Source organism: Nothobranchius furzeri, chromosome 14 (assembly GCF_043380555.1).
Source record: "Nothobranchius furzeri strain GRZ-AD chromosome 14, NfurGRZ-RIMD1, whole genome shotgun sequence".
Lineage (NCBI taxonomy): Eukaryota > Metazoa > Chordata > Actinopteri > Cyprinodontiformes > Nothobranchiidae > Nothobranchius > Nothobranchius furzeri.
This window is the reverse complement of record NC_091754.1, coordinates 38458907-38483631: the sequence shown is the minus strand read 5'-3', so window position 1 is coordinate 38483631 and position 24725 is coordinate 38458907. Positions and strand designations below refer to the sequence as shown.

The 24725-nt window shown below is 44.4% G+C and overlaps 2 protein-coding genes across 2 annotated transcripts in view; both read left to right on the top strand.

Moving 5' to 3' along the window:
- frzb (frizzled related protein) overlaps positions 1-24725 on the top strand; it is a 97207-nt gene that overhangs the window by 21893 nt on the left and 50589 nt on the right. The window contains exon 2 of the mRNA XM_054746550.2: positions 24271-24519. Within this exon, the coding sequence (XP_054602525.1) occupies positions 24271-24519 (249 nt within the window). The remainder of the gene's footprint in view (positions 1-24270; positions 24520-24725) is intronic.
- On the top strand, positions 13200-14800 carry LOC129164904 (chloride channel protein 1). Its single transcript, XM_070544110.1, has one exon. The coding sequence runs from the start codon at positions 13410-13412 to the stop codon at positions 14583-14585; it is 1176 nt and encodes a 391-aa protein (XP_070400211.1). The 5' UTR covers positions 13200-13409; the 3' UTR covers positions 14586-14800.

Genomic DNA, 24725 nt, shown 5'->3' with positions numbered 1-24725 from the left:
AGTAAAGTCACATGAATAAAAAAACATGATGTAAAAATGTATCCATTCACAACAACACTGAGAATATGCTTATTTGGACAAGATTATGTACATAAATAACAATATATATATATATATATTATTTGGTAAATGTATCAGTAATTTTACACCAAATCAAAGAAACGGGTTGAGGGAAATGGGTTGCATACCTTTCATGAAATGATGAATCAACCAGACACACGTTTGCACCGCCATCATCAGCAAATATAGCCAGGACCTCTTTAGTGATGAAAAACTTCTTGTTTTCTCCAGCCATTTTAAAAATAAGATGTCGAAAAAAGCAGATAACTATCTAAAAAGCTCCTTTCGTCAATAAACGCTAGCGAGAGAGAGAGAGCGCTGCAGGTAAACACTCCCTTGTGCGTCCTGCGCTCGTGAGTAAAACGTGACAACTATGCGACATGGCAAAGACATGATATGCGCGAGGATATCTCAGGATCCCATTGGACGATTTGCGTGGTTCGAATCACACCTTAAAGCTCTGAGCCAATAGAATCGTGTGGTGCTGTGTTTCATTGCGTCCAGACTGAAACAAAAAGACCACGAGCTCCCTAGGTGTGAGCCAATCTTCTGGGTAAGATGGCGTTGCGGACTTCTTACTCGCCTGTAGGGAGCAAAACACAGAAAAAATAGTCAGGAATTAGTTTGTTTTGACATTGGGAAAATGGATTGCATGATTAGAGTGGATTTTTTTTTACCGGAACATGGATTATGATCACAAATCAGTAAAGGTAAGACAGACGTTATGCTGCTGACTGCCCGTAAAGAGCTGTGTTTTCTCTGTTTGATTGCAGCTGGCTTTGTTGGTTTTTATGGTACAGAAATGAGACTTATATTGTTTGAAAGAAGAGAATCGTGTCTTTATTTTGAGTGGCTGGCTTTCTGGATAGGGTCATATTTTATTGTGGCCATTGTGTGTTTCCCTTAGGCTTTTTTTTTTTTTTTACTTCCGGTTGATTTAAAGGCTCAGTGTGTGAATTAGGTGTTGCTGAGGTGGAAAATGATGATTTTATTGTTTAGACTAGCTTCTTCCCGTTATGTACATGTGTAGTTTGTTTATATTGGTGAACAGTAAGCATGGTTTTGGAATGACTTTAAAACCAGAAGTATTTCTGGACCCGGTACCGGGTTGAAGAGGTTAATTATGAGTCAATAATGACCTGAGATTTGATTGCATTTGGCAAATGCGAGTACTTATTGGTATTTTCTATAGTCTTGACTGTTTGACAGAACTTTTGGGAGACAGAACTACTCATCAGAAACTGGTTCTTATAATACTCAGATTTAGCTTTTCTGATTGACTGGGTACATTTGTTCCTTATAGATCTGAAGCATTGCCAGTCACAGATATTGTTGAATGTCTTTCCCTTTTGCCAAGGTTGATGTTTTTCATGAATCGGATCTGAATGTTCAGTGTTGATCCAGGGACTGAAACTAAGGCCCTGTCCACACGTAGCCGGGGATCTGCCAAAACGTAGATATTTTTCTACGTTTTGGCCCGTCATCCATACGAAAACGGAGTTTTTTCACACGAAAACAGATCTTTTTAAAAACTCCGGCCAAAATGAAGATCTGCGTTTTCTCGGTTTTGGGTGTCTGCGTGTGGACAGACAAAACCGGAGTTTTAAGGTCACTTTCCGCGACAAAAAAAAGCTGACATCACGTGTGGGACCTGTGTTTACACTAGCCGACAGCATGGATGCCCTCAGAGCTGTGCTCGTTTTATCAATTGTCCAAGCGCTTTTTACTTGTTTGTTTTTGCAAGCGGAATTACTGCTCCTTGCGGAAGACCACAGACGAAGGACGAGGTTAAGAATGGCTATTGCCCGGCACCTGACTTCTCCAAGTACTGCCGCCTACAGGTCTGGCATGTCCTTAACAACGTATTTATCCGGGTACGTGTGGACAGTTTTTTTTTTAAACGAGGTGGTGTGGATGCAAGTTTTTGGAGGGGCGGATATTCGTTTTTTTTTTTTAAACCCGGCTACGTGTGGACTAGGCCTAATTTTAACTCTGACTTTTTTTAAAGGAGCATGTCTCTAAAATCAAGTTAAAGGAGTTTTTGAATTTTAACCAAGCATCCTCAACAATAGGAATGAGGCTAATTCTATGCCATTTCCCATCCATCCATTTTCTTTCGCTTATCCATAGTTGGGTCGCGGGGGCAACAGCTTAAGTCAAGAGACCCAGACTTCCCTCTCCCCAGTCACTTGGGCCAGCTTATCCGGGGGAATCCCAAGGCATTCCCTGGCCAGGCATGAAACATAGTCCCTCCACCGTGTCCTGGGTCACCCTTTAGGTCTCCTCCCCGTTGGATGTGCCCAGAAAACCTCAACAGGTTAGCGTCGAGGAGGCATCCTGACCAGATGCCCAAGCCACCTCAACGGGTTCCTCCTGACGTGGAGGAGCAGCGAGTCTACTCCAAGCCCCCACAAACGACTAAGCTTCTCACCCTATCTTTAATGGAGAGCCCAGCCATCCTGCGGAGAAAACTCATTTTAGCCGCTTGTATCCACCATCCCGTTCTATTGGTCACTACCCAAAGCTCGTGACCATAGGTGAGGGTAGGAACGTAGATCGACCGATAAATCAAGAGCTTCGCCTTCTGGCTCAGCTCCCTCTTCACCGTGACAGTTTGGTACAACGCCTGCATCACTGCAAATGCAGCACCAATCCACCTATCGATCTCACGCTCCAGCTTTCCCTCACTCGTGAACAAGACCCTGAGATACTTAAACTCCTCCACATGAGGCAGGACCTCATCCCTGACCTGGAGAAGGCATTCTACCCTTTTCCGACTCAAGACCATGGTCTCAGATTTAGAGGAACTGATTCTCATCCAAGCTGCTTCACACTCAGCTGCGAACCGCTCCAGCGAAAGTCGGAGATCACGTTCTAACGAAGCCAACAGGACCACATCATCGGCAAAAAGCAGAGACTCGATCCTCCGGCCACCAAAACGGATCCCTTCAACAACTTGGCTGCGCCTAGAAATCCTGTCCATAAAAGTTATGAACAGAATCGGTGACATAGGGCAGCCTTGGCGTAGTCCAACTCTCATTGGAAACAAGCCCAAATTACTGCCAGCAATACGGACCTAGTTATGACACCGGACATACAGGGACCTAACATCCTGTATCAGAGGACCTGGTATCTCATACTCCTGGAGTCCCCCCTGAAGGGCCCTCCAAGGGAAGCAGTCGAACGCCTTCTCCAAATCCACAAAACACATGTAGATTGGTTGGGCGAACTCCCACGCGCCCTCCAGGACAGACCTCCTGCGGTCCCCCATTTTAAAATGGGGTACCATCATCCTGGTCTGCCAGTCCAGTGGAACTGCCCCCAATATCCACGCGATATTGCAGAACCACGTCAGCCAACACAGCTCTATGACATCCAGAGCCTTAAGGAAATCTGGGCAGATCTCATCCACCCCCAGAGCCTTGCCACCAAGGAGCTTTTGCCAATCTCAGTGTCCTCAGCCGCAGAGATAGGAGAGTACAAACCAAAGTCCCCAGGTTCTGCTTCCTCACTGGAAGGCATGCTGGTGGGATTGAGGAGGTCTCCTAAGTTTTCCACCCACCAATGAGCTCACCGTCCTCATTATAAGAGGTCAGCAGCACACTGTCCTCATTATAACCAGTGTTGGTAGCACATTACTTTCCCCTCCTGAGGCTCCTGATGGTGAACCAGAATCTCCTTGAAGCTGTGCGGAAGTCTTGCTCCCAGAGGTGGAAATTGAAGCTCCTTCTGAAAGGACACTCTGCTAGAAGTTTGCAGCAGATCCTCACAATATGTTTGGGCCTGCCAGGTCTGACCAGCATCCTCCCCCACCGTTGGAGCCAACTCACCACCAGGTAGTGGTCAGCTGACAGCTCTGCTCTGGAGTACCCCCTAAAGGGCCTTCCGAGGGAAGCAGTCGAACACCTTCTCCAAATCCACAAAACACATGTAGATTGGTTGGGCGAACTCCCACGCACCCTCCAGGATGGACCATCATCATGGTCTGCCAGTCCAGTGGAACTGCCCCCGATATCCACGCGACATTGCAGAGCCACATCAGCCAACACAGCTCTATGACATCGTAGATGGATGAGGATGATTCTCTCCATAGTCTTCATCAGATGGTAGGTCAAGGTGACTGGTCTGCAGTGGTCTGGTTCCCTGGGATGTGATGTTTTGAAAACTGGAATCACAAAGGTCTTCCACAGAATGCGGACCTGCTCCAACCGAAGGGTCAGGTTGACCATGTTCGTGACCACTTCACAAAGCTGGACAACACAGTCTTTGAGCAGTCTGGGGCTGATCTCATCAGGACCTGCAGCCTTCTTGCTCTTAAGTCGTCTTAAGCCAAGTATTTTCCAGAGATGGATGTCTGGGATTAGTAAAGTATCTTTGAAAGCGTTATTCCTACACCTAGCCAGTGAATGTGTACATGACATTTATGACACGTTAGCAGCGAGCACAGACAAATACGCTAATGTGAAAACAAAGCTTGAAATATGAATGAAATGATGGAATGTAAGTAAGATGTTTGTAGCAAAACATCGTGTAAAAGAGAGCACTTGTGATGTCTGGGTTTGTAAAATCAGTTTGACTGTATGATTTAACAAGCTATGAATTGTTCATAAAATCATCCGACACAAGTGTGCAGGTCTATGATACCCGTGTTGGAAGCTCTGGGTGGTCCGGAGGAGGGGCGGCCAGGGTGGTGAGGTCACTGGACACAGTAGCTCCTGGAAACTCAAAGAGTCACAGCTCCCTTTGGATTCAGTTATCACCAGCCATAATATGGTTCCAGGGTCTACTAGTTAGATGTTCCATGTCTGAGGAGCTGTAGCATCTGACACAGCTCGCAACTGTTGCAGAGAGTCTTTGACCTTGAGGTCAAAAGGGAGGATGGTCCCAAGTGCTTGCTTACCCAGTCGGCCTAACCGAACTCTATTTTTATTAGCAACTGTTTACAAATTTAGACAAATCAGAATATGACAAGTTTAAAGGCGATACCAAAATACCTCAGGTAATCACACCTTCACCCAGATACTTAGAGAGGTTATTTCTTAATATGAAGTTAAAAATGTTAAATAGTTATATAAAGCAAAAATGTTTTAACCAGTAATGATAATATAGTAATATTACTGTGTTCATACTGATAGATTAACTTTATTAAAATCAACAAATACTAATCTAGTGTCATTTAAGATCTGAAATATATTAATTTGAACCCATCACTCATTAATGTAGAGTGTTGGACACATTATTAAAATGCTTTGGATTAAAACATATTGTTCATTCAACAAAATATGATTAATCAACACTTATGAAATTATAAAGTCATTTATGAGGCCGTGAAGAGTAGCTTTATTCAAAGAGGATAGATAAGAAGTCCTGCCTCTCTTGCAGTCTTGATGATCTTCTGGCCACAGGATAAGTTAAGAATATCGGGCCAAGTTCAAAGATGTCATATCAGCATCAAGGTGTCAGATTGACCGGTATGAAGAAGTTTGGCCTGTAAGTCAAAAGTTCACTTCTGAAAATTTTGATAGAATACTTGGCCATTTGGTACGCTACAGTGATGTGGAAAGGTGCTACTCAGACAGAACGAGAAGCTCTATCCATAGTGTGGAGTTGCAAACATTTTCATCTCTTAACTGTATGGACATCATTTATGTTAGCCACCAACCACAAAGCACTGGAGGCAATATGGAAAAATCCTCGCTCAAAGCCACCTGCAAGGATTGAGCGATGGGGCCTGCGACTACAACCATACTACCTCCAAGTGGTCTACAAAAAAGGAATGGAAAACCTATGAGATTGCATATCCCAACACCCAATCTCCGCTGAGCCTGGAGCACACACCAGGGCAACAAAAACGGAAGAATATGTCAACTTCATAGCACAACATGCCACACCAAGTGCAATGACTCTAGGTGAGATTAAAGAGGCAACCAGCCTCTTTAATCTCATGTCTTTAATCGACGTCTCGGACCAAATACTGCAAATGGTTAAGACGTGCATATTGGGCAACACATGGAACACCATCGACATTGACATGTGGGATGGTACTGTGCTAAGCAAGTACAAACAAATCCTCTACAAACTGACAATATCACTCACTGGAGACATACTGCTTCGTGGCACAAGTCTCATCAACCCCTCCGTTTTAGAAGGCAGGGTGCTACAGTTAGCCCACAAAGAAAATCAAGGCATTGTAAAAACAAAGACACTGCTAAGATCGAAGATTTGGTTCCCCAACATGGATCAGAAAGCAGAATTTGTGGTCAAGAACTGTTTGTACTGCCAATAGCGCACATTAAGCCTCTGCGCATGCCTGAACTACCTGAGTCAGTGTGCCAGGGTGCTTAATAAATTTAAAAGGCCCGCATACCCACATTCCCTTCCATCCCCAGAATTTTAAAAACAGTCTGACAATAAAAGCCCCTTCACAACACTCTTCCTCCGGAACACACACACGCACACACACACACACACACACACACACACACATGCCCCCCCCCCCCCCCCCCCCCCCCCCCCCCCATGGAAAAAACATGATGGGCTGAGATCAGTTGAGACAGACCAGCTAAGATAAGGATATGGGCTAGGCATTTGGCTGACATCCCCTAACCTTAATGAATGGGGCTCTATTCCTAACCTAAACTAAAAGATAACTCACACCATACCTCTAAAACCAAGTTTTGCACAGTACTAGTTAAAGCCAAAGTGTCCAATTAAACATTTAAAGACAAGTACACACACACACACACACACACACACACACACACACACACACACACACACACACACACATACACACACACACACACACCTTGTAAAAGCTGTTTATTTTACTCATTTCATCAGATCTGTGAGCCACTAGGGGCGACTAAAGAGAGGAGACTAAAGGGGACATGAGGCCTCTGGACTCCACATGAGGCCTCTGGACTCCACGTGATGCTCCCAGAGGTAAGGTTATGAGGGACCACCAGAGACAATATTCTAAATCACCTCTCATACGCATGTGGGGAAAAAACTGGGTTGAAAATAGGTGATTGTGGTCAGGACTTCATTTATTTGGAACACAGAAAATAAACCTTTTTAGAGCACCACAATGTCTGATTGGATCTTTACTGTTTTTCAGATATTGATAACCATCCTAGAGGACGAAAAGGCCAGTTGGTTGGTTGAGTCAAGTGGAGACACGCGCATGTCGGGACATTCCTGTAAATCCACCCTGACGTTCCAGTAGTGGAAATGAAGCGATTGTTCTTGTTTATTTCTACTTTTAGGGGGTTTATTAATATAACATTTTTTGAAAAGCGAGAACTCTTGTCAAGTTCCTAGTGTTGCTTGTATGATGGTGTCATAAAACGTGTAATCACAAAAGGTAATATCAGAGTTGTAGCAGGGTTTGCTTTTTTGTTTGTTTTTTAAAGCAAACTAGTAATAATTGATGCACATGTAATGACACGTCCCAGAGGAGCATGGCTACTGGCTGGAAGGATCTCCTGAAACCTTCTGTGCTCCAGCAGACCCAAAGAAGACTTTTATTTACCACTCTGCTCTGCTATGAACCTCAATGTGTTCTGTAGAGCAGTGGTTCCCAATCTTTTTTTTCAGATGACCCACATTTTGAAAAAGACAAAACATCGTGACCTCATTAAAAAAAAGTGTTTTTACTCATTGTAAATGCAACTGTTCTTTAAACAAAATCCAATGCATTTTCTTATCCTTTGCTGCACATTATCTCTAGATGCTGAAAAGGCTTTTGATAGAGTTAACTGGAAGTTCTTATTTGCAACTTTACATAAATTTGGTTTTGGGAACTTCTTCATAAACTGGCTACAAACAGTATACAGTTCACCAACAGCACGTGTCAGGACGAACGACCAAATATCAGCTAGCTTCTGTCTTCAGTGGGGGACCAGGCAGGGATGCCCACTCTCCTCCTAATTGTTTGCTTTCTTTATCGAACCACTAGCAGCAGGAATTAGGCAAACAACAGGTATTAAAGGCATTAAATGTAAGAAAATAGAACATAAGATTAGTCTTTATGCAGATGATGTTTTACTCTTTCTCCAGAACTCTCAATCCTCTCTCTCCCAAGCAATCGAACTAATGAACTATTTTTCAAGAGTTTCAGATTACTCAATAAACTGGTTAAAATCCACTGTTCTACCAATTAATTTCTCATTTGTCAATTTACTTAATACACAAATGGAGTCAGGGAATATCACATACCAGGGAATTGTCTCTTCCAAGTTGGCAGATCTAACCAAACTAAACTACATCCCAGTTTTAAAGAAAATGGAAGATGATTTTGCAAGATGGAAATCCTTACTGATATCACTCATGGGGAGGGTTGCTACAATTAAAATGATGGTCTTACCCAGAATAAATTACTTATCTTCAGGGCCCGACCGATATGCTTTTTTTGGGACCGATACCGTTATAAAACTTTTAACAAAGGCCGATAGCCAATATAATGGCCGATAAATCTCCCTCACAAAAAAAGGTAGCGCAATATTGGCCATATAGGCCGTCTTTTTGGCCGATAGCCGATAGTGTTAATGACCCCTATATCGGCCAACAATATCGGCCGGCCGATATATCGGTCGGGCCCTACTTATTTTCAATGATCCCAAACAAGTCACCAGCTGACTGGTTTAGATCTCTCGACTCCTCAATTACCAAATTCCTTTGGCAGGATAAACGTCCATGAATTAGCTTAAAAACACTTCAGAAGACCAAAGACAAAGGAGGACTGGATCTACCCAACTTTTATTATTATTTCTTAGCCAACAGGCTGCAATATATACCAAGATGGTTGCAAGATAACCCACTAGATGAGTCCTGGTCAGACATAGAACAGACACTTTGCAATATGATAGAGCTTTCAGAGTTACCATTTATTTGCTCAAGCATAAGAAAACATGAAGGCTTCAAAAGTATTAGTATCAGCACCTCTCTGACAGCATGGTGGGAGTATCTTAAAATGACAGAGTCTTCACTAGTACCATGCAGACGCACACCTATCTGGAATAATCCTGATATTTTGTAAAAAAAACAAACAAAATGATGAACCTTCCGGACTAGAATAATAAAGGAATCCTATACCTGGAACACATATATGAAGGATTGGACTTCATCCCATTTAATACAATAGTCTCCCAATTTTAAATAGATAAGAATAGCTTTTCAGAATATCACCAAATTAAATCTATAGTCAAACAAAAATTTAAGCTCAATAAAATAGAATTACAAACACCACCAAGGGTATTGGACTTCTATAATCTCAAACCCCCCAAACTACTGTCTAAAGTATATAAGACACTGTCCAAAATAGACGATAGAATAGCAATCCCTGTTGAAAAATGGGAGGTGCCCAACCAGCCATTCCTCCCCATCCCCGCATATTTCTCCTCCTGCTCCCTCACATCATCACACAAACATACACATAGGACCTTGGGGGGTGGACAAGTCAGGGAGTGCGGGTATGGACCCCATTTCCGCATTCCTGTGGCAATCTGCCCCCCAATTTTATTTGCACCTTATACACTTCCACCGATGACATTCCACGCAAACACACACTTAGGGCATTGGGAGTGAGCACATTCAACGGCACTTGGCAGGGGGATTTCTCAGCCTCCTCCCGAGTGCCGGTGCCCACTTCCAATTTTAAACTGCATTTAGACACCGAGGGCTGTGGGTGCAATTGGGGTGGTGCGGTGGCATCAGCTGGCATAGGCCAGACGATGCCCGCACTGCCCGCTCACCACAGCTATGGAATACACCGCATGAACACACAACACTATATTGGAGCAGGCGGAGGGAGACTAGGGGGTCTTAGCACACCTCTGTTGTTGCTTGGCTTCCTGGGGCTGGAGGCTAGGAGGGACCTCTGGCCATCTGGTTGGGGTCTGGGGTGGTGGGTTGCTGTGCTCATCGCTGGGCCGGGGAGCCTGCTCATCAGCACCCCAGTAGAAAGGGTCAAAATCTGGTAACCGGTGATGGTTTTACCCAATGTGAGCAGTACCGGGACCAGAGTGAATAGGGTGTGTATGGGGAGCATGAGTGGGTGTCCGGCGTACATTTTTGTAAGTCTTGGGTTGTATGTGCATGCGTGAGCATGAGGGAGGGAGTGTGTTACTGTGTTTGTGTATGACTGTATATGTCAGGTGGGGCCTTTGACTCCTCCCCTCTCCTGGGACTTCTTTTGATGATATAGATCTTCGTCTCCCCTCCCTCTGCCACACCTGGTGGGGTGTGGTGCCTTGGTCTGCCTGAGTGTTTGTGGCTCCCAGGTCAGGGGGTTTAAGATTTTTGGCGTCTGCCTGGTCAATCCCGGTGGCTGCCTGGTGGGGTCTGGGTCCCTGGGCTCTGCTGGGTCCCCGGCGGGGGTGGTCGCCCCTGGGTCACGGGCTCAGCCAGCTAGGGGGTGGGAGGCTACGGGCGGGCCTGTGGGCTTGCCGCTGATATCTCCCGGGACTCTGCCAGCTGCTGGTTGTGGCCCCCTGGGGCGATCCTCTGTGCCTCTCGAGGTGGGCGGGTGCCTTTCTGGTTGCAGTCTCCTTGGGGTTCCTATGTTCTGGGGCAGCACCTGGATCTCTGGGACTTGGAGCTCCCCCCGTCTCCTACACATTTTTGGGGGGCAGATCTGTGGCCCCTTACACTCTCTATTGGACGCTCCTGTAGAGAAATCTTACATAAACAAGCGCGTGTACACACACAGGTGCTCATATGGTGCTCTCATAAGTATGGACTTGGCCACATTCAACACATGTCAAGGCTGTGGTTGGCACTAAATGCACTGTGATTTATTATCGTGATTGTTCAGTTAAACAATGTTGATTTTATATTTCCTCATCAGGTTGACGCAGTGATAGTTTGCTCCTGTAGTATTGTTGTGTTTCCCTTTTCTGCAGGTCTAGAAGCAGACTCTTGTTCATCATTGATTGTTTATTTTTGTAAACCCCTTCCCTTTGTCTCTTCCTTTCTCTTTCAAATCCTTCTCCGTGTCTGGTCGGTATGACAAAGCATTCAAAAAACAATAACAATAAAGTTTAAAGTAGCAGGCATGACATTAAAGCAGAAGCTTTGATGCTCCACCTGAGAGTAAATCTGTAAGGCTTGTCACCTGCAATCAGACATTAATTCTGTTTGCTTCACATCCAGACAGGACACGAGGAAAAAAAGAAATAAAAAAATTAAAAAATTTAAATAAAAATAAAAAAAGAAAGAAAATTATTTTATAATTTGAAGAAAGTAGTATAGTTCCCCTTTTCTTCTTCCGGCTCTTGGAGGGTTCAGACGCTTTTTTCCTCCTCTCCTCCAAATCTTATCGTCAAGGCCCTTTGTCTGTCTGTGTGTGCTGGGTGCACGGCTGCTTCTGCATTTTTTCTGGAAACTGGAAACTGAAATTTACTAAAATGGATCTCGTCAGTTGGTCACTCAATGCGATAGATAAAAAATTTTCAATGATGAGAACGGGAGAAGGGGCTCCCAGATGCCTCTATGTGACAGACCCAGTTGGACACATCATGGACTCCTGGAAACAGTGGAACTTGATTTTTTTTATCTCAGCTGTCTCTGGAGGACTCTGAAGACATGTGGATATTCGTGGTGTTGGTGTCATGTTTCCTGCTCATTGGTCTTGGAGGCTACCTGGCTTACCGGAATATTTACGAGCTGTCGAGGAATATTGGCCTGATCCCTGAGCTCAGGGATGGTTTGCACCACGCTGTGAATTCACTTACTCACATAATTGTCGAGATGAATCGTACGCTTGGGACTTTTGCCAAGATTCATATTGGCACAAAAGATAGATGCCATCAAGGAGAGAGTGGACGAATCAGCACGGATTGGGATAGATTAATGTCCATTATTGGGATTTTGAGAGGTTGAGGACCAACAAACGGTAAGACAGAGAGGAAATGATCTCTGTCTGGCCCCAAAACAATTTCTAATCGGAATCTGGCGCCCTTGAGCCTGCAAGGCTCCAACGAAAACTACCCCCTCAGAAGATATGTGGAATGTGCCGTCGCTATGGCAACTCAACTCTGTCTCCTATCCCAGCCTGGGCGGGACTGCGGGAAGGCCGCTGAAACGTTCCAGGGTCACTGCAACCCTCCAACCCTCAATGCTCCTCCCCCTATCCACACTGAGGTGACATGTGCTGCTTCTATCGTGGCTGCAGGAACTGAAGTGGGAATAGTCCCAACCCACCACCCCACCTAGTGGACACTTATGTTGTGTTGTCTGAAGTCTGTTGCATATCTGTCTGAGGTGTTTTTTTGCAGAGCAAAGCTGCCCTCCCGGTGGAGGGTAACTCTGAAGTGCCTTTTTTCCCCTCCACCTGAACCACCCCTCATGTAACCCTCATCTCTATTAAGGTAGCGCGACTCAGGGTTGCGAATGACTACAGTCACCAATTCTTGTCATGTGTCTTGCCCATGTATGTCTGATCTCTGAATTGTGTGTACTGAAACTCTAATTTCCCTCTGGGATTAATAAATAATAATAATAATAATAATAATAATAATAATAATAGCCTTTATTGCCATTGTACAGGATACAACGAAATTGGAGTGCCACTCCCTTGGTGCACAATACAATAATACCTCTAAATATAAAGGTCCCCTAAAACAAAACAATAGTCAGTAACAACACAATAGTAAGTAACAAAAACACTAGTAAGTGACAAAATAATAGAAAGTAATATATGCCGACTAGCACACTATATACAGAACAGCAGCTACCATATCATGTAAAAAAAATGGCATTAGAATAGCAGTATAGTAGTTGACGGTGACCTTGACAGTCGCTAAGCAGTTTTAATTGTTTTTATGCTTATTCACTATAGAGATCGCCCTGGGAAAGAAGCTATCCCTGAATCTGTTTGACCTTGTTTTATGTGACCTATACCGTCGACCTGATGGTAATAGTTGAAAGACGTGATTGCTGGGGTGAGATTGGTCCTTGATGATATGAAAGTATATTTGATTTGATTTGATTTGATTTTAAATTCAATAAATACAACTCTCTGCCTTCAGCAGACTAAGTAATGACTGAGAATTGTTTCACATTGTCCTCTGTTATTTAGTTTTTCTTCCTCCCATGCAGTATTTAATAAAAGGTTCATTTCTAGTCTTCATTCTGCAGCTTTTTACTCTTAGCTGTAGGGATTTTTTTTTGCCACATTATTATATTTATTTTCCCCTTCCAGTCACAATCACAGCTTTATTCAAGACAAACTTCAGGATGGAGTTCCCTTTGACCTCTAGGAGCTGCCTGCATTTACAATTATAGGGATCTCGTGTGGCTTCCTGGGAGCGTTCTTTGGTTACCTGAACAGACAGGTGGTTCTGTTTATGAGGAGGCCGATGGCTCTCACTTGCTTTCTAACCAAACATTGTTTGATCTGTCCTGGAGCAGTGACACTGGTCATCGCCACCTTCACGTTTCCCCCTGGTTTTGGACAGTTTATGGCCGGGGAGCTGATGCCCAGAGAATGCATCAACTCCCTTTTCGATATTTTCACCTGGACCAAAATCGCTGGGCCCCCTGCTCCAACTGGCCTCGGTTGCTCTTCCGCATGGCTGCATCCTCGTGTCAGCGTCTTCTTTGTCCTCCTCCTCTTCTTCATCATGAAGTTCTGGATGTCAGCAGTTTCCACCACCATGCCCATCCCCTCCGGTGCCTTTTTGCCCACGTTCATTTTAGAAGGTGCGTTCGGTCGGCTTGTCGGGGAGATCACGGCCACGCTTTTCTCAAACGGGATACTGTTTGATGAAATCATTTGCCGAACACTACCAGGAGGCTATGCCGTCATTGGCACGGCGGTGATGAGGGGCGCTGTCACACACACAGTTTCCACAGCGGTGATCTGCTTCGAGCTGACGGGTCAGATCTCCCAAATCCTACCCATGATGGTGGCGGTCATCCTGGCCAACATGGTGGCCCAGGGTCTGCAACCGTCTATCTACGACTCCATCATCCAGGTGAAGAGGCTACCCTACCTGCCGGAGCTGGCTCTCGGACACATCAGCAAGTACAACATCTTCGTGGAGGACATCATGGTGTGCAAAGTCAAGTTCCTGTCTTCTCAGTCCACCTACCGGCAATTAAACCACCTGCTGGAGACCACCACCCTGAAAACCATCCCGCTCGTCGACTCTAAAGAATGCATGATTCTACTTGGCTCGATTGAGAGGACTGAGCTTCAGGCTGTCTTGGACTGGTGGCTCTCTCCAGAAAGGCGAGTCTTTGAAAGAGGTCAGTGTTCACCAGACCAAGGCTCCAAAACCAGCTGGGAGTCCTTCACCTTTGTAGACGAGGAGGAAGACAATGTTCCTGACAAGACCGTCACGCCCGCTCAGGAGGAATGCAATGGGCCCATCCCATCCCCCGCCCCTCAGGAGCCCTCCACCAACAACAGACAAACGCAAGCTGCCATCTGTCAGGAGGACTCTTCAGCGACTCTTCTCCTCCTCGTCTTCGACAGATCAGGCGGAAACTCAGGAAGCCATGACTCCTCCGCTCGCTGACACCATGTGCCCTGAGGAGATCAAAACCTGAGAGGAGGCGGAGCTGGACAAGCCTTTTGACATGGAGAAGAAGAAGAAGAAGAAAATATAATTTCTATAGCGCCTCTCAAGATAAAAATCACATGGCGCTTCACAAAAACAAAAACTAAAAATATTTAAAAAATATAAAAAAGCATTTAGAAAATGTTTAAAAATATATTTCAAATGAGCAAAAATAAGCAATTGCGATTTAAAAGAAAAAATGTAAAGAAAGAGAGAGAGTGAATAGGAAAGAGGGAAATCAGTGGATCCTGAGGAAGGTGGAATAGGTGGGGAGAGCAGAATAAAGAGAGAGTGGTTGAAGAAGGTCATACAAATGCCAGCTTGAACAAGTGAGTCTTCAGCTGCTTTTTGAAGGAGACCACTGAGTCCACTGGTCTCATGCTCAGGGGGAGAGAGTTCCAGAGTCTGGGGGCCACAGCAGCAGATGATCTGTCAACTTTGGTCTTGAGCCTGGTGCTGCACAACCAGTAGGCTTTGATCACTGGACCTTAGGGACCTGCTGGGGGTGTAGGGACTAAGAAGATCACCAATGTAAGATGGTGTTCGTCCATGTAAGGCCCTATAGACCAGAACCAGAATCTTGAAATGAACCCTGAAGTTGACTGGCAGCCAGTGAAGCTGGAGGAGAAGCGGGGTGATGTGGGTGTGTTTGGAGGACTTGGTCAGAAGCCGAGCACAGGCATTCTGAACCACCTGTAGATGGTTCAGGGAGGTTCTGCTCAGACACTTGAAAAGAGAGTTACAGTAGTCTAAGCGTGAGGAGATGAAGGTGTGGAGAACTGTCTCAAGTTCAGAGCGGGACAGAATGGGACTCAGCTTAGCAATGTTCCTGAGATGGAAGAAGGAAGAGTGAACAAGAGAACTGACATGAGAATCCAGGAGGAGAGCTGGGTCAAAGGTCACGCCAAGATTCCTGACGGAAGGTTTGGTGTGGGAAGCAAGCTGACCAAGAGAGTCTCTGACTTTGGGAACCAGCTTGTCTGGGGCACAGATGAGGATCTCAGTCTTATCTTCATTCAGCTGTAGAAAGCTCCTAGCCATCCAGGTTTTGATAGAGTCTAAGCAGGTGTGTAACAGCTGCAGCTTAGACATCTCATGGGGCTTAAAGGAGATTTACAGTTGGATGTCATCTGCATAAAGTTGGTAGGAGATTCCTTTGAAGGAGCTCAGGATGTGCTGAAGAGGAAGCAGATAGAGGAGGAAGAGTAGAGGCCCCAGCACAGAACCTTGTGGGACACCATGGGTAAGAGAGGTAGTGGAGGACCTAAACTTGGAGACGGCCATAGAAAAGGAGCGCTCAGAAAGATAAGAGGAGAACCACTCCAGAGCAGATCCTGATAGGCCTACCCAGTCTCTCAGCCTCTCCAGTTGCAGGTGATGGTCAACCGTGTCAAAGGCTGCAGTCAGGTCCAGCAGGACCAGAACAGAACAGTCTCCTGCATCACTGTGTGTCAGAAGGTCATTAGAGACCCTAAGAAGAGCTGTTTCAATAGAATGAGCTCTACGAAAACCTGACTGGAAGCTATCATAGATGTTATGTTTATCAAGAGCAGCTGTGAGTTGTTTAGCCACAACCTTTTCCAAGATCTTGGAGATGAACGGAAGTTTAGAGATGGGTCTGAAGCTGCTATGGAGAGAGGGGTCAAGACTCGGGTTTTTAAGAAGCGGGAGGATTACAGCGTTCTTAAAGTAAGCAGGGACCTGACCAGAAGCCAGAGAAGCATTAATTATAGCGAGAACACTGGGGCCGATGGACTGAAAAGCACTTTTAAACAAAGATGGGGGTAAGATGTCGAGGGGGCATGCAGAGGTCTTCATAGAGTTAACTAGTTTGGTTAACTCAGGCAAAGAAACAGGAGCAAAGCTATCTAGGATGACGGGCCAGGGTGGAGTTAGGAGAGGCAGAGATAAGGCTGAGGGAGAGATGCTAGATCTAACCTTATTGACTTTTTCCACAAAGAAAGACAGAAAGTTCTCACAGTCTGTAACAGAGTGGATGGAGGCTGTAGGAGAGGCAGGAGAGACGATGCTGCTGATGGTGTTAAACAGCACCTTGGGGTTCCCTTTGCTCTGGGACACCAGGTTGGAGAAATAGGAAACCCTTGCGTCTCTGACTGCAGAGTTAAAGGATGTCAGAAGATCCTTTAGGTCACATATGTCAGAGTCAAGGCCCGCGGGCCGCATCTGGCCCGCGGAGCATTTTTATGTGGCCCGCGAGATAAATATCAAAAATATATTAAAACTGGCCCGCTGGCCGATTTTACCGCAAAGACTACAACTCCCATGATGCTTTGCGGCGCCAGCGCGGAGCAGACGCGCCCCCTCCTTTGTGTTTTTTCAGCGCCGAGGCAGTCAGGGGTAGTTGGGTGTCTGCAGCTCCGCTGTCTCGGACAAACTACACTCCTCTCACTCAGCGCCGAGTTCACTCAGCTGTTTTCTGACGTTGAAGCCCAGAAACGGAGATTCCCGCCGCTCAGTAATGTGTTCACTACTTAAAGAGGAAGTTTTCAAACTAACTTCCAGACAGAGCTGATATAACTCCAGCGAGCAGCAACACGCTCAAACCAGCACGGCTTTGTGGTTGTGTTTCCTCCCCGACACACAACAATGTGGTCAAGCTGCTCAGACATGTTCATCAGCACAAACCTATGTGAGCACCTGTTGTCATCTAATGTTGTCATTATTATGATGAAGATGAACAAAACAACAGGAGTCTCCTCCTCAGCTCAGATCAACCCCATGATGCAGGTATCTGGCTGGAACAGGTGAGCATCACAGTAAACCTGTGGAACAAACTGAGCTCTAAATATGTTGGTTTTATGCTCTTTTTCTGCTCCAAAACATGAAAGTTAACAGGTGAGATGTTGCATTTTCATTTAAGATAAAATTATATTTTTATTTTGTTGTTGGCACGTGAGAAAAGATTTAACCTACAGTAAACAGGAAGTGGAAAGGCTGCAGATAGATGAATAGAATAGAAAATCCCTTTATTGTTCCTCAGTGGGGAAAGCTAGACGTCACAGCAGCGATGACACTTATTACAGGAGAAAAAAAGGAGAATTAAAATAAGAAAAATGAATAAACAAGAAAACATAAATCCTGAATAGATTTAAAAAATGCTGAATATACCACAAGTAATGATGTGTTTTATTTGTAACTGACTTGCTCGTGTGTAATTTGGTTATTCCACATTCAGTGTTAATGCAGAAATATGTTTGTTTCCAAATTTAAATGTTCAAAATTGCATATATGTTGATAAAGAAAACGTGCAAATTTGCCGTCACTTTTTAAAAAAATATTAAGTTTGGCCCTCGACTCCGTCCCAGAGTTTCATTTCGGCCCCTTGTGAGTTTGAGTTTGACACTCCTGCTTTAGGTGCAGCAGATGGACGTGGAGATGGGTTTTCTTCTACAAGCGCTCAATTTTTCTGCATTGGCGCGTCAGGCTGCGAAGGCTGTCATTAAACCAGGGAGTAGGGTTCACTGCAGGAACTGATCTGGTTCTGACAGGACAGACGTTGTCCAGAATGGAGAGGCAGTGCTCGTTGAACTGAGAAGTTAAGGAATCTGGGTCGTTATCAGAAGAACAGAGTGGATCAAAAGCAGCAGAAAAATTGCTAGCTATGCTCTCAGTAATCCTGCATGCTCAGATCATTCCCTTCCCTCGCTTGAAAACTTGTTCCAAAATGAAAGTTGAACCCACATCTTTTTTATCTGTGAATTCAATGCCGTTCGGCGAGTGTCAAATAAAAATTTGGGCATCTTACTGTAAAAAAAATACCATTAATGTAAAAAAAAATAAAAACTTTAAATGAACTATGTTCACACCCAAAATCAAACCCAGGTCTTCTGCATGAGAGTCAGATGTCTTACAAGGTGAGCTACACTCTAGTAACATTCACAGTATATGTAACTTTTATATCCTTGATGACACCTGAAACAACGTCAAACCAAAGAACGGTTTGGAGTGAAAGTGGCTATTTTGTTGCTAATTTGCAGGAAATATCTAGAAGAAAGTTCTACAGAAAGTAGCTAAGGGTCCTCAGAAATGTAGCTAGGTTCATCACTAGGCGTTAGGAACAGCGACAAAGTGGCACTACCTCTCTCTCTGCTGCTAAAGCTACGGATAGCAAATGCTACGGGCTATGCCTGAGTGTGAATGCGCATGAAGCAGCCTGCTCGACCCGAGCGTCTCTCTTTTTCTGTGATTTTACAGAAAAACAGGTAATCACAGTAAAAATGCCAGGGCTCATTCTACAGGACCAGGGCATTGCAGGAGAATGTATGAAGAAGAAATTTATTATTTCTATACATGTTTTGGCTGTCAAACTTCCATAATGCCCCTTTAAACTTGTTTAAAATGTGATAAAATGGAAACTAAATCTAATGTCTTCCATCAGTGTTAATTTTGACTAGAGATATTTTAATTTAATTAGTTTTTAATTTTTGTAAAGATTTAGTCATCGGTTTGAAAACTTCAGCTTTAAGCTGGCTATCCTCAGTTTTAGTAACTTGCGACACAAATAAAGCAGTTTTGATTTACACGTCACATAAATTCTTGGTCTTAGTGGTTTGGAGCTCGTCTCTCTTAGGAATATTCATACTAGCTGATTTTCTGACATTTGATTTGTGGCCACATTCATCTGGAGTTTGTTCTGCTCATCATGTTTGAATTTCTTAAAATCGAACTTGAAGCACAGCTGACTCTAGAGGAATGGAGACAGAAAGTGAGAAAGCAGTCACCAGGAAGTAGTCATAATGGAAGACTTGAAGTTCAGGTCACTAGTTCAGAATGTTGCTGTGACTTCACAGTCAAGCTGCAAAGCCAAACCTCAGTCGTGCTCTGCAATAAAATGCAGATTTCTCCTCTGCCCGCATTTGAACTCTTCGTCTCCTTTTCTTGTGTGGAACGTGCTGTAGGATAGAAGTCACATTAATCCAGTGTGTGGTCAGCCTGACGTTCCTGAACAGAATGTGCACTCACTGAGAAAAGCGTCCTGCTGAGGGGAAAAACCAACAACTCAAGTTCAGAGGAACCGAGCTGTGACTGAATAAGCATCCTTGTAAATGTTTTCACCACAAATGTTAAGAACCCCAAAGGAAATAATGGTAGAGGCTGTGTGTGTGTTTCCTAAAGTACACCGTAAAGGTACCTGTGATTTATTAGGGTTAGCTCTCACTTCACTTTAGAAGGAACATTTTCACTGCTAGTGGTTAGCTCTGTCTCCTCAGAGCTGGGGCCTTTCCATGTGAGAGTTTGGAGGTTCGTCATGCATCTGGAGGCCTTCTCACCCCTTGACTGAATGTAAAAGGCTCTTTTACAGTACCGCCGCAATTTCCAAGTGTTGTGATTCTCGCACATATGGCAATAAAACCTTCTGATTCTGATTACACGCAAGACTGAGCATGATCTCTTCTTTAAGAAACTGGTGATTTTTCTAGTATGTTTCAGTTCTGAGATGTGAGCTTATGAAATGCAGGCTGATATTTGTTGTGATATTTTGGTATTGACCTGATGGATATGGGCCAACGCTCATTTCAAAGTTACCGAGAGGAAACAGGAGATGCGAATGTGCTTGTGTGTAACACTGGAACAGTTAAATGCATTGCGTCAGTAATGACAACAGAACCGTTTTCATGAGCATTCACGAGTCGGGTCAAGAACAGACATTTCCCTCTCACTCATGGTTCAGCCAGACCACACCTATGCATGCCACTAAGCACACTGGGAAACCAAGACCAGCAACAGGTCAGTCTGCCATGACAGTCCTGCTTGTGTCTGCCTCCAAAGAGTAATTTGTATAGAATACAATAATACATTGTATTGTAATAGAATACAATTGTAATAGAATAAAGTAGGGCTGGGCGATATGGCCTAAAGTCAATATATGTTGAGGATTTCACCTCGACAATGATAAATGGACGATAACCACAGGTATGGGCAGAAACAAAAGTTGTCCACTAGAGGGGGCTGTCACATGTACCACACAAGTCACATTTTTATGTGACTCTAGGTGGTACAGCTCCTTAAAGGGACATGAATGCTGCCAACCTATACACATCTTTTCATTTTTTTATTATCAAATTTATCGACATGGGAAAAATTCTCTCGCTAAGAGGCAGAAATTTCGATAATGATAAATTTTCGATTGATAGGTCAATGTAATTTAGTTCTATGTAAGGAAAGTAAGGTTCACAAAAGTGTGGCGTCCAGAACGAGCTTATAAGCGAGCATTTACAAGCAACGTTGTCCAAATGACGTGCTGCACAACAGGTTCCAACAGACACTTCTGAAGTGATCACGCTCCCAAGCTACTATTGGTTTATTCATGATGTAACGAGTGTCATATTTTAGTTGTGCGTCAAAATTACAGTATAAAGAGTAGATGGAAAAAGTGTTTGTATTATTTATAGAGCACAACAGGTAACCCTCCCTTTTGGCGCCTTTTTCATATAGGAAGTGTGGGTGAAGTAAGACTCTGGTAGGGGGTGGCTTGCTTTTTAACACTAAAGCTCCCAGAAATCAGACTTCACTAGAACTCCCAGTAACCGTCTGTGGAGGCGAGGGGTGCATTGCTATCAGAGGACACTTCCTACTGACCAGCTGTCCCTCCTCCGCCTGAAGCAGCTCTATTCTCATGCTTGTTTCACTGAGAATATTCTTCTAAAAGCCATTTTAGCAGCTATTTCACATAGAGTTTGAACAAAGAGTGAGCGCACGGGAGCTGGAAAGTAGGTTGCTTAGCAACGACAACGCTGTCCGTCATCCTCCGGAAAACTTTACCAGTACACAATAGAGTCGTCAGATTGACGGCTTGTGGGAGACAAAGTCAAAAACAACTATTTTGTTTTCATACATTATTTTATGGAAATTACAACGCAAAAATAAAGTACACACAAAAATAGGAAAAGCCAGGAAGCCAGGACAACATGAGATCCATCTGACAAAATTTATTACAAATCAAAATATAAAAATGAATGCCAACGAAAACGAAAACCATATTGTTCAAGGTTCAACAATCCGACGGACCCTCCTCTCCAGAAGCTCTGAATAGACCTTACCAGGAAGGCTCAGGAGTGTGATCCCCCTGTAGTTGGAACACACCCTGCGGTCCCCCCTTTTAAATAAGGGGACCACCACCCCGGTCTGCCAGTCCAGTGGGACTGCCCACGATGTCCACGCGATATTGGAGAGCCACATCAGCCAACACAGCCCCACAGCATCCAGAGCCTTAAGTAACTCCGGGCGGATCTCATCCACCCCCTGGAGCCTTGCCACAGCGGAGCTTTTTAACCACCTCAGTGACCTCAACACCTGAGATTTGAGAAGCCAACCCAAAGTCCCCAGACTTTTTTTCCTCACTGGAAGACGTGTTGGTGGGATTGAGGAGGTCATCGAAGTATTCTGCCCACCGATCCACAACGTCCTGAGTAGAGGTCAGCAGCACACAGTCCCCACTATAGATAGTGTTGGTAGCGCACTGTTTTCTCCCCCTGAGGCGCCGGATGGTGGACCAGAATCTCCTCGAAGCGTATGGAAGTCTTGCTCTATGGTCTCACCGAACTCCTCCCATGCCCGGGTTTTTGCCTTGGCGACCACCCGAGCCGCGTTCCACTTGGACTGCCGCTACCCGTCAGCTGCCTCTGGAGTCCCACAGGCCAAAAAGACTTGATAGGACTCTTTCTTCAGCTTTACTGCATCCCTAACCGCCGGTGTCCACCAGCGAGTCCAGGGGTTGCCACACGACAGGCACAGATGATCCTGCGTTGATGCCCCTTTTTTTCATAATGAAAACGAGATGCTGATGAGCTAAAAATAGCTGTTTGGTGACTAAAACACGACGAGACAAACGGGAATTTTCGTTAACGAGCAGAGACAAAAACTGTGCTGAAAATGCACATTTCTGCCTGTCTCTCAACAGTTACAACTGTGTCAGCTCTAGTGATGTGTCGGTCGCGAACGAACCGGCTCTAAGAGCTGGCTCTTTGAAGTGAACAACGGGAGCCGGCTCGTCATTGGGAGCCGTCCCCTCCCCTCCCCCCTCCCCCCTGCTTTGGTGAAAGCTACAGGCTCTCATGTCAACAGGTCAACATGTGTAACTGTGTGTCCAGACTGTCCACACACAGAGCAGTAGGGGTGGGGAAGAGAGAGGATCAGACTCAGACACACAGCAGAGCACATGCGGGTGGAGGGAGACGAGAGGGAATGACGAGGAGGAAAAAGGCAAGCGAGAGGAAGGAGAGTGCGACAAAGACGGTGAGAAAATGAGCGCCAGCAGTCGGAAAGTGGAGATTTCTTTAAGTGTTCAGTTATTAAATCCATAGAAATGATAAACTTTTGATATATTGCTTTTTTTACATTAGTAAATTATTTTACATATGTTTAGCATTATTTTGGTTACAAATGGACTCTATGCAACAGAAAATCTGAGGAGCCACTTGGGAGCCGAAAGAGCCGGCTCTTTTTGGTGAGCTGAGCCAAAAGAACCAGCTCTCTAAAAAGCGCCGGAATTCCCATCACTAGTCAGCACTGCTGCTGTCTGTGTCCTCTGATCAGACCAGCCTCAGCAGCTGAGTGAAGCTGGCTCCCCACCTACACCAGAGAGAACTAACCACTTTATTTATGCAGATTTCTGGTGTGGGTTGGAAGCCAACTTCACTCAGCTCGGCTCAGCGCTTCCCTGCCGCATGAGTGATGACGTTGCTTCTTAAAAATATATCCATGATATTAACACATTTCTCATCCGTGTGCTTCCTGAAACAGTCATGCTTTTGAGCAGATAAATGAAAGAAATTACGGTTTTTAACAGATTTTATCTGAACACGTTTAAGGTTTTAAAGTCAGTGTGTCAGGATTATTGTCTCTGCTTTCTGGTTCCTAATAACGGGTCACATTCCTGCATTTTAACCAAACAGCATAACAGTTTAAGCCCATCTAAATGTTTATGAGCATCTCTGCTGATGCTCAAGAGCAGAACTGGTTATTTATATTAATTCTGTTAAAACTCACAACACTGCAGCCTCTGGAAACACATTACTGCATTTAAGTAGGTGGATGTTGCCACAATATGTATTTAAAGACACTAAGATGGAGGTCTGATGACTCAAATAATTAATGAAACCAACACATTTATTTATCTCTGTACAAGTATTGTGTAGAATACTCCGTATGCACACTGAGTCCATTCTGTTAAGGAAAGAAAATAATGCATTTGTTTTGTGAAAATCTACAGAATGATGCATAGATCTGCATCAATAAATTATATACACTGTTGTGATTATCAATAAAGTAAAAATATGATACCAGTCTGGGGATTATTGTTTTGCACAGTCTGGGACAGCTGAGATTTTGTCTCATAGCCATAAAATAATGATGTTGGTATGAAACTCACTCCAGTAGCTCAGAGCACACGTCTGACCCGTAGATGCATTTGTTAGAGAATAACACTTTGGTTAATATTTGTAAAATTAAAAAACAAAAATATTTGTCGACTAAAACCTTTTTGAATTTTAGTCGACTAAAACTGACAAAGACTAAAATGCGTTTTCGTCATCAAGAGTAAAACTAAGATGTCCGCCAAAAACAACACTTGTGACAAAGATTGATGGATTCTTAAATCAGCCATTTTTTTTTCTATTTTCAGGAACTGGATGCAGTCCAGATTTACTCTTCTTCCTGTGTGCCATGTATGCTCCCATTTGCACCATCGACTTTCAGCACGAGCCCATCAAGCCCTGCAAGGCGGTGTGTGAGAGGGCGAAGTCTGGTTGTGAGCCAGTGATGAAGCGTTACAACCACAGCTGGCCTGACAGCCTGGCCTGCAGCGAGCTGCCGCTGTACGACCGCGGAGTCTGCATCTCACCTGAAGCCATCGTCAAGGCAGAGGGACCTGGTAGAGTTTTGTTTTATAGATTTTTAGCTGACAATTAGAACATTTCACAAATCTTAAGAGACCTTTTTAACTTTTAAACATGCTTTTGTGTGTTTACTTTGACCTACTGGAAGTACGGGTACGGGTAAACACTTGGTGGTTTGTGAATGACAACTCAGACACACTGCAAGTATTTACACTACCAAATATTTCACACAAGGGCCTTT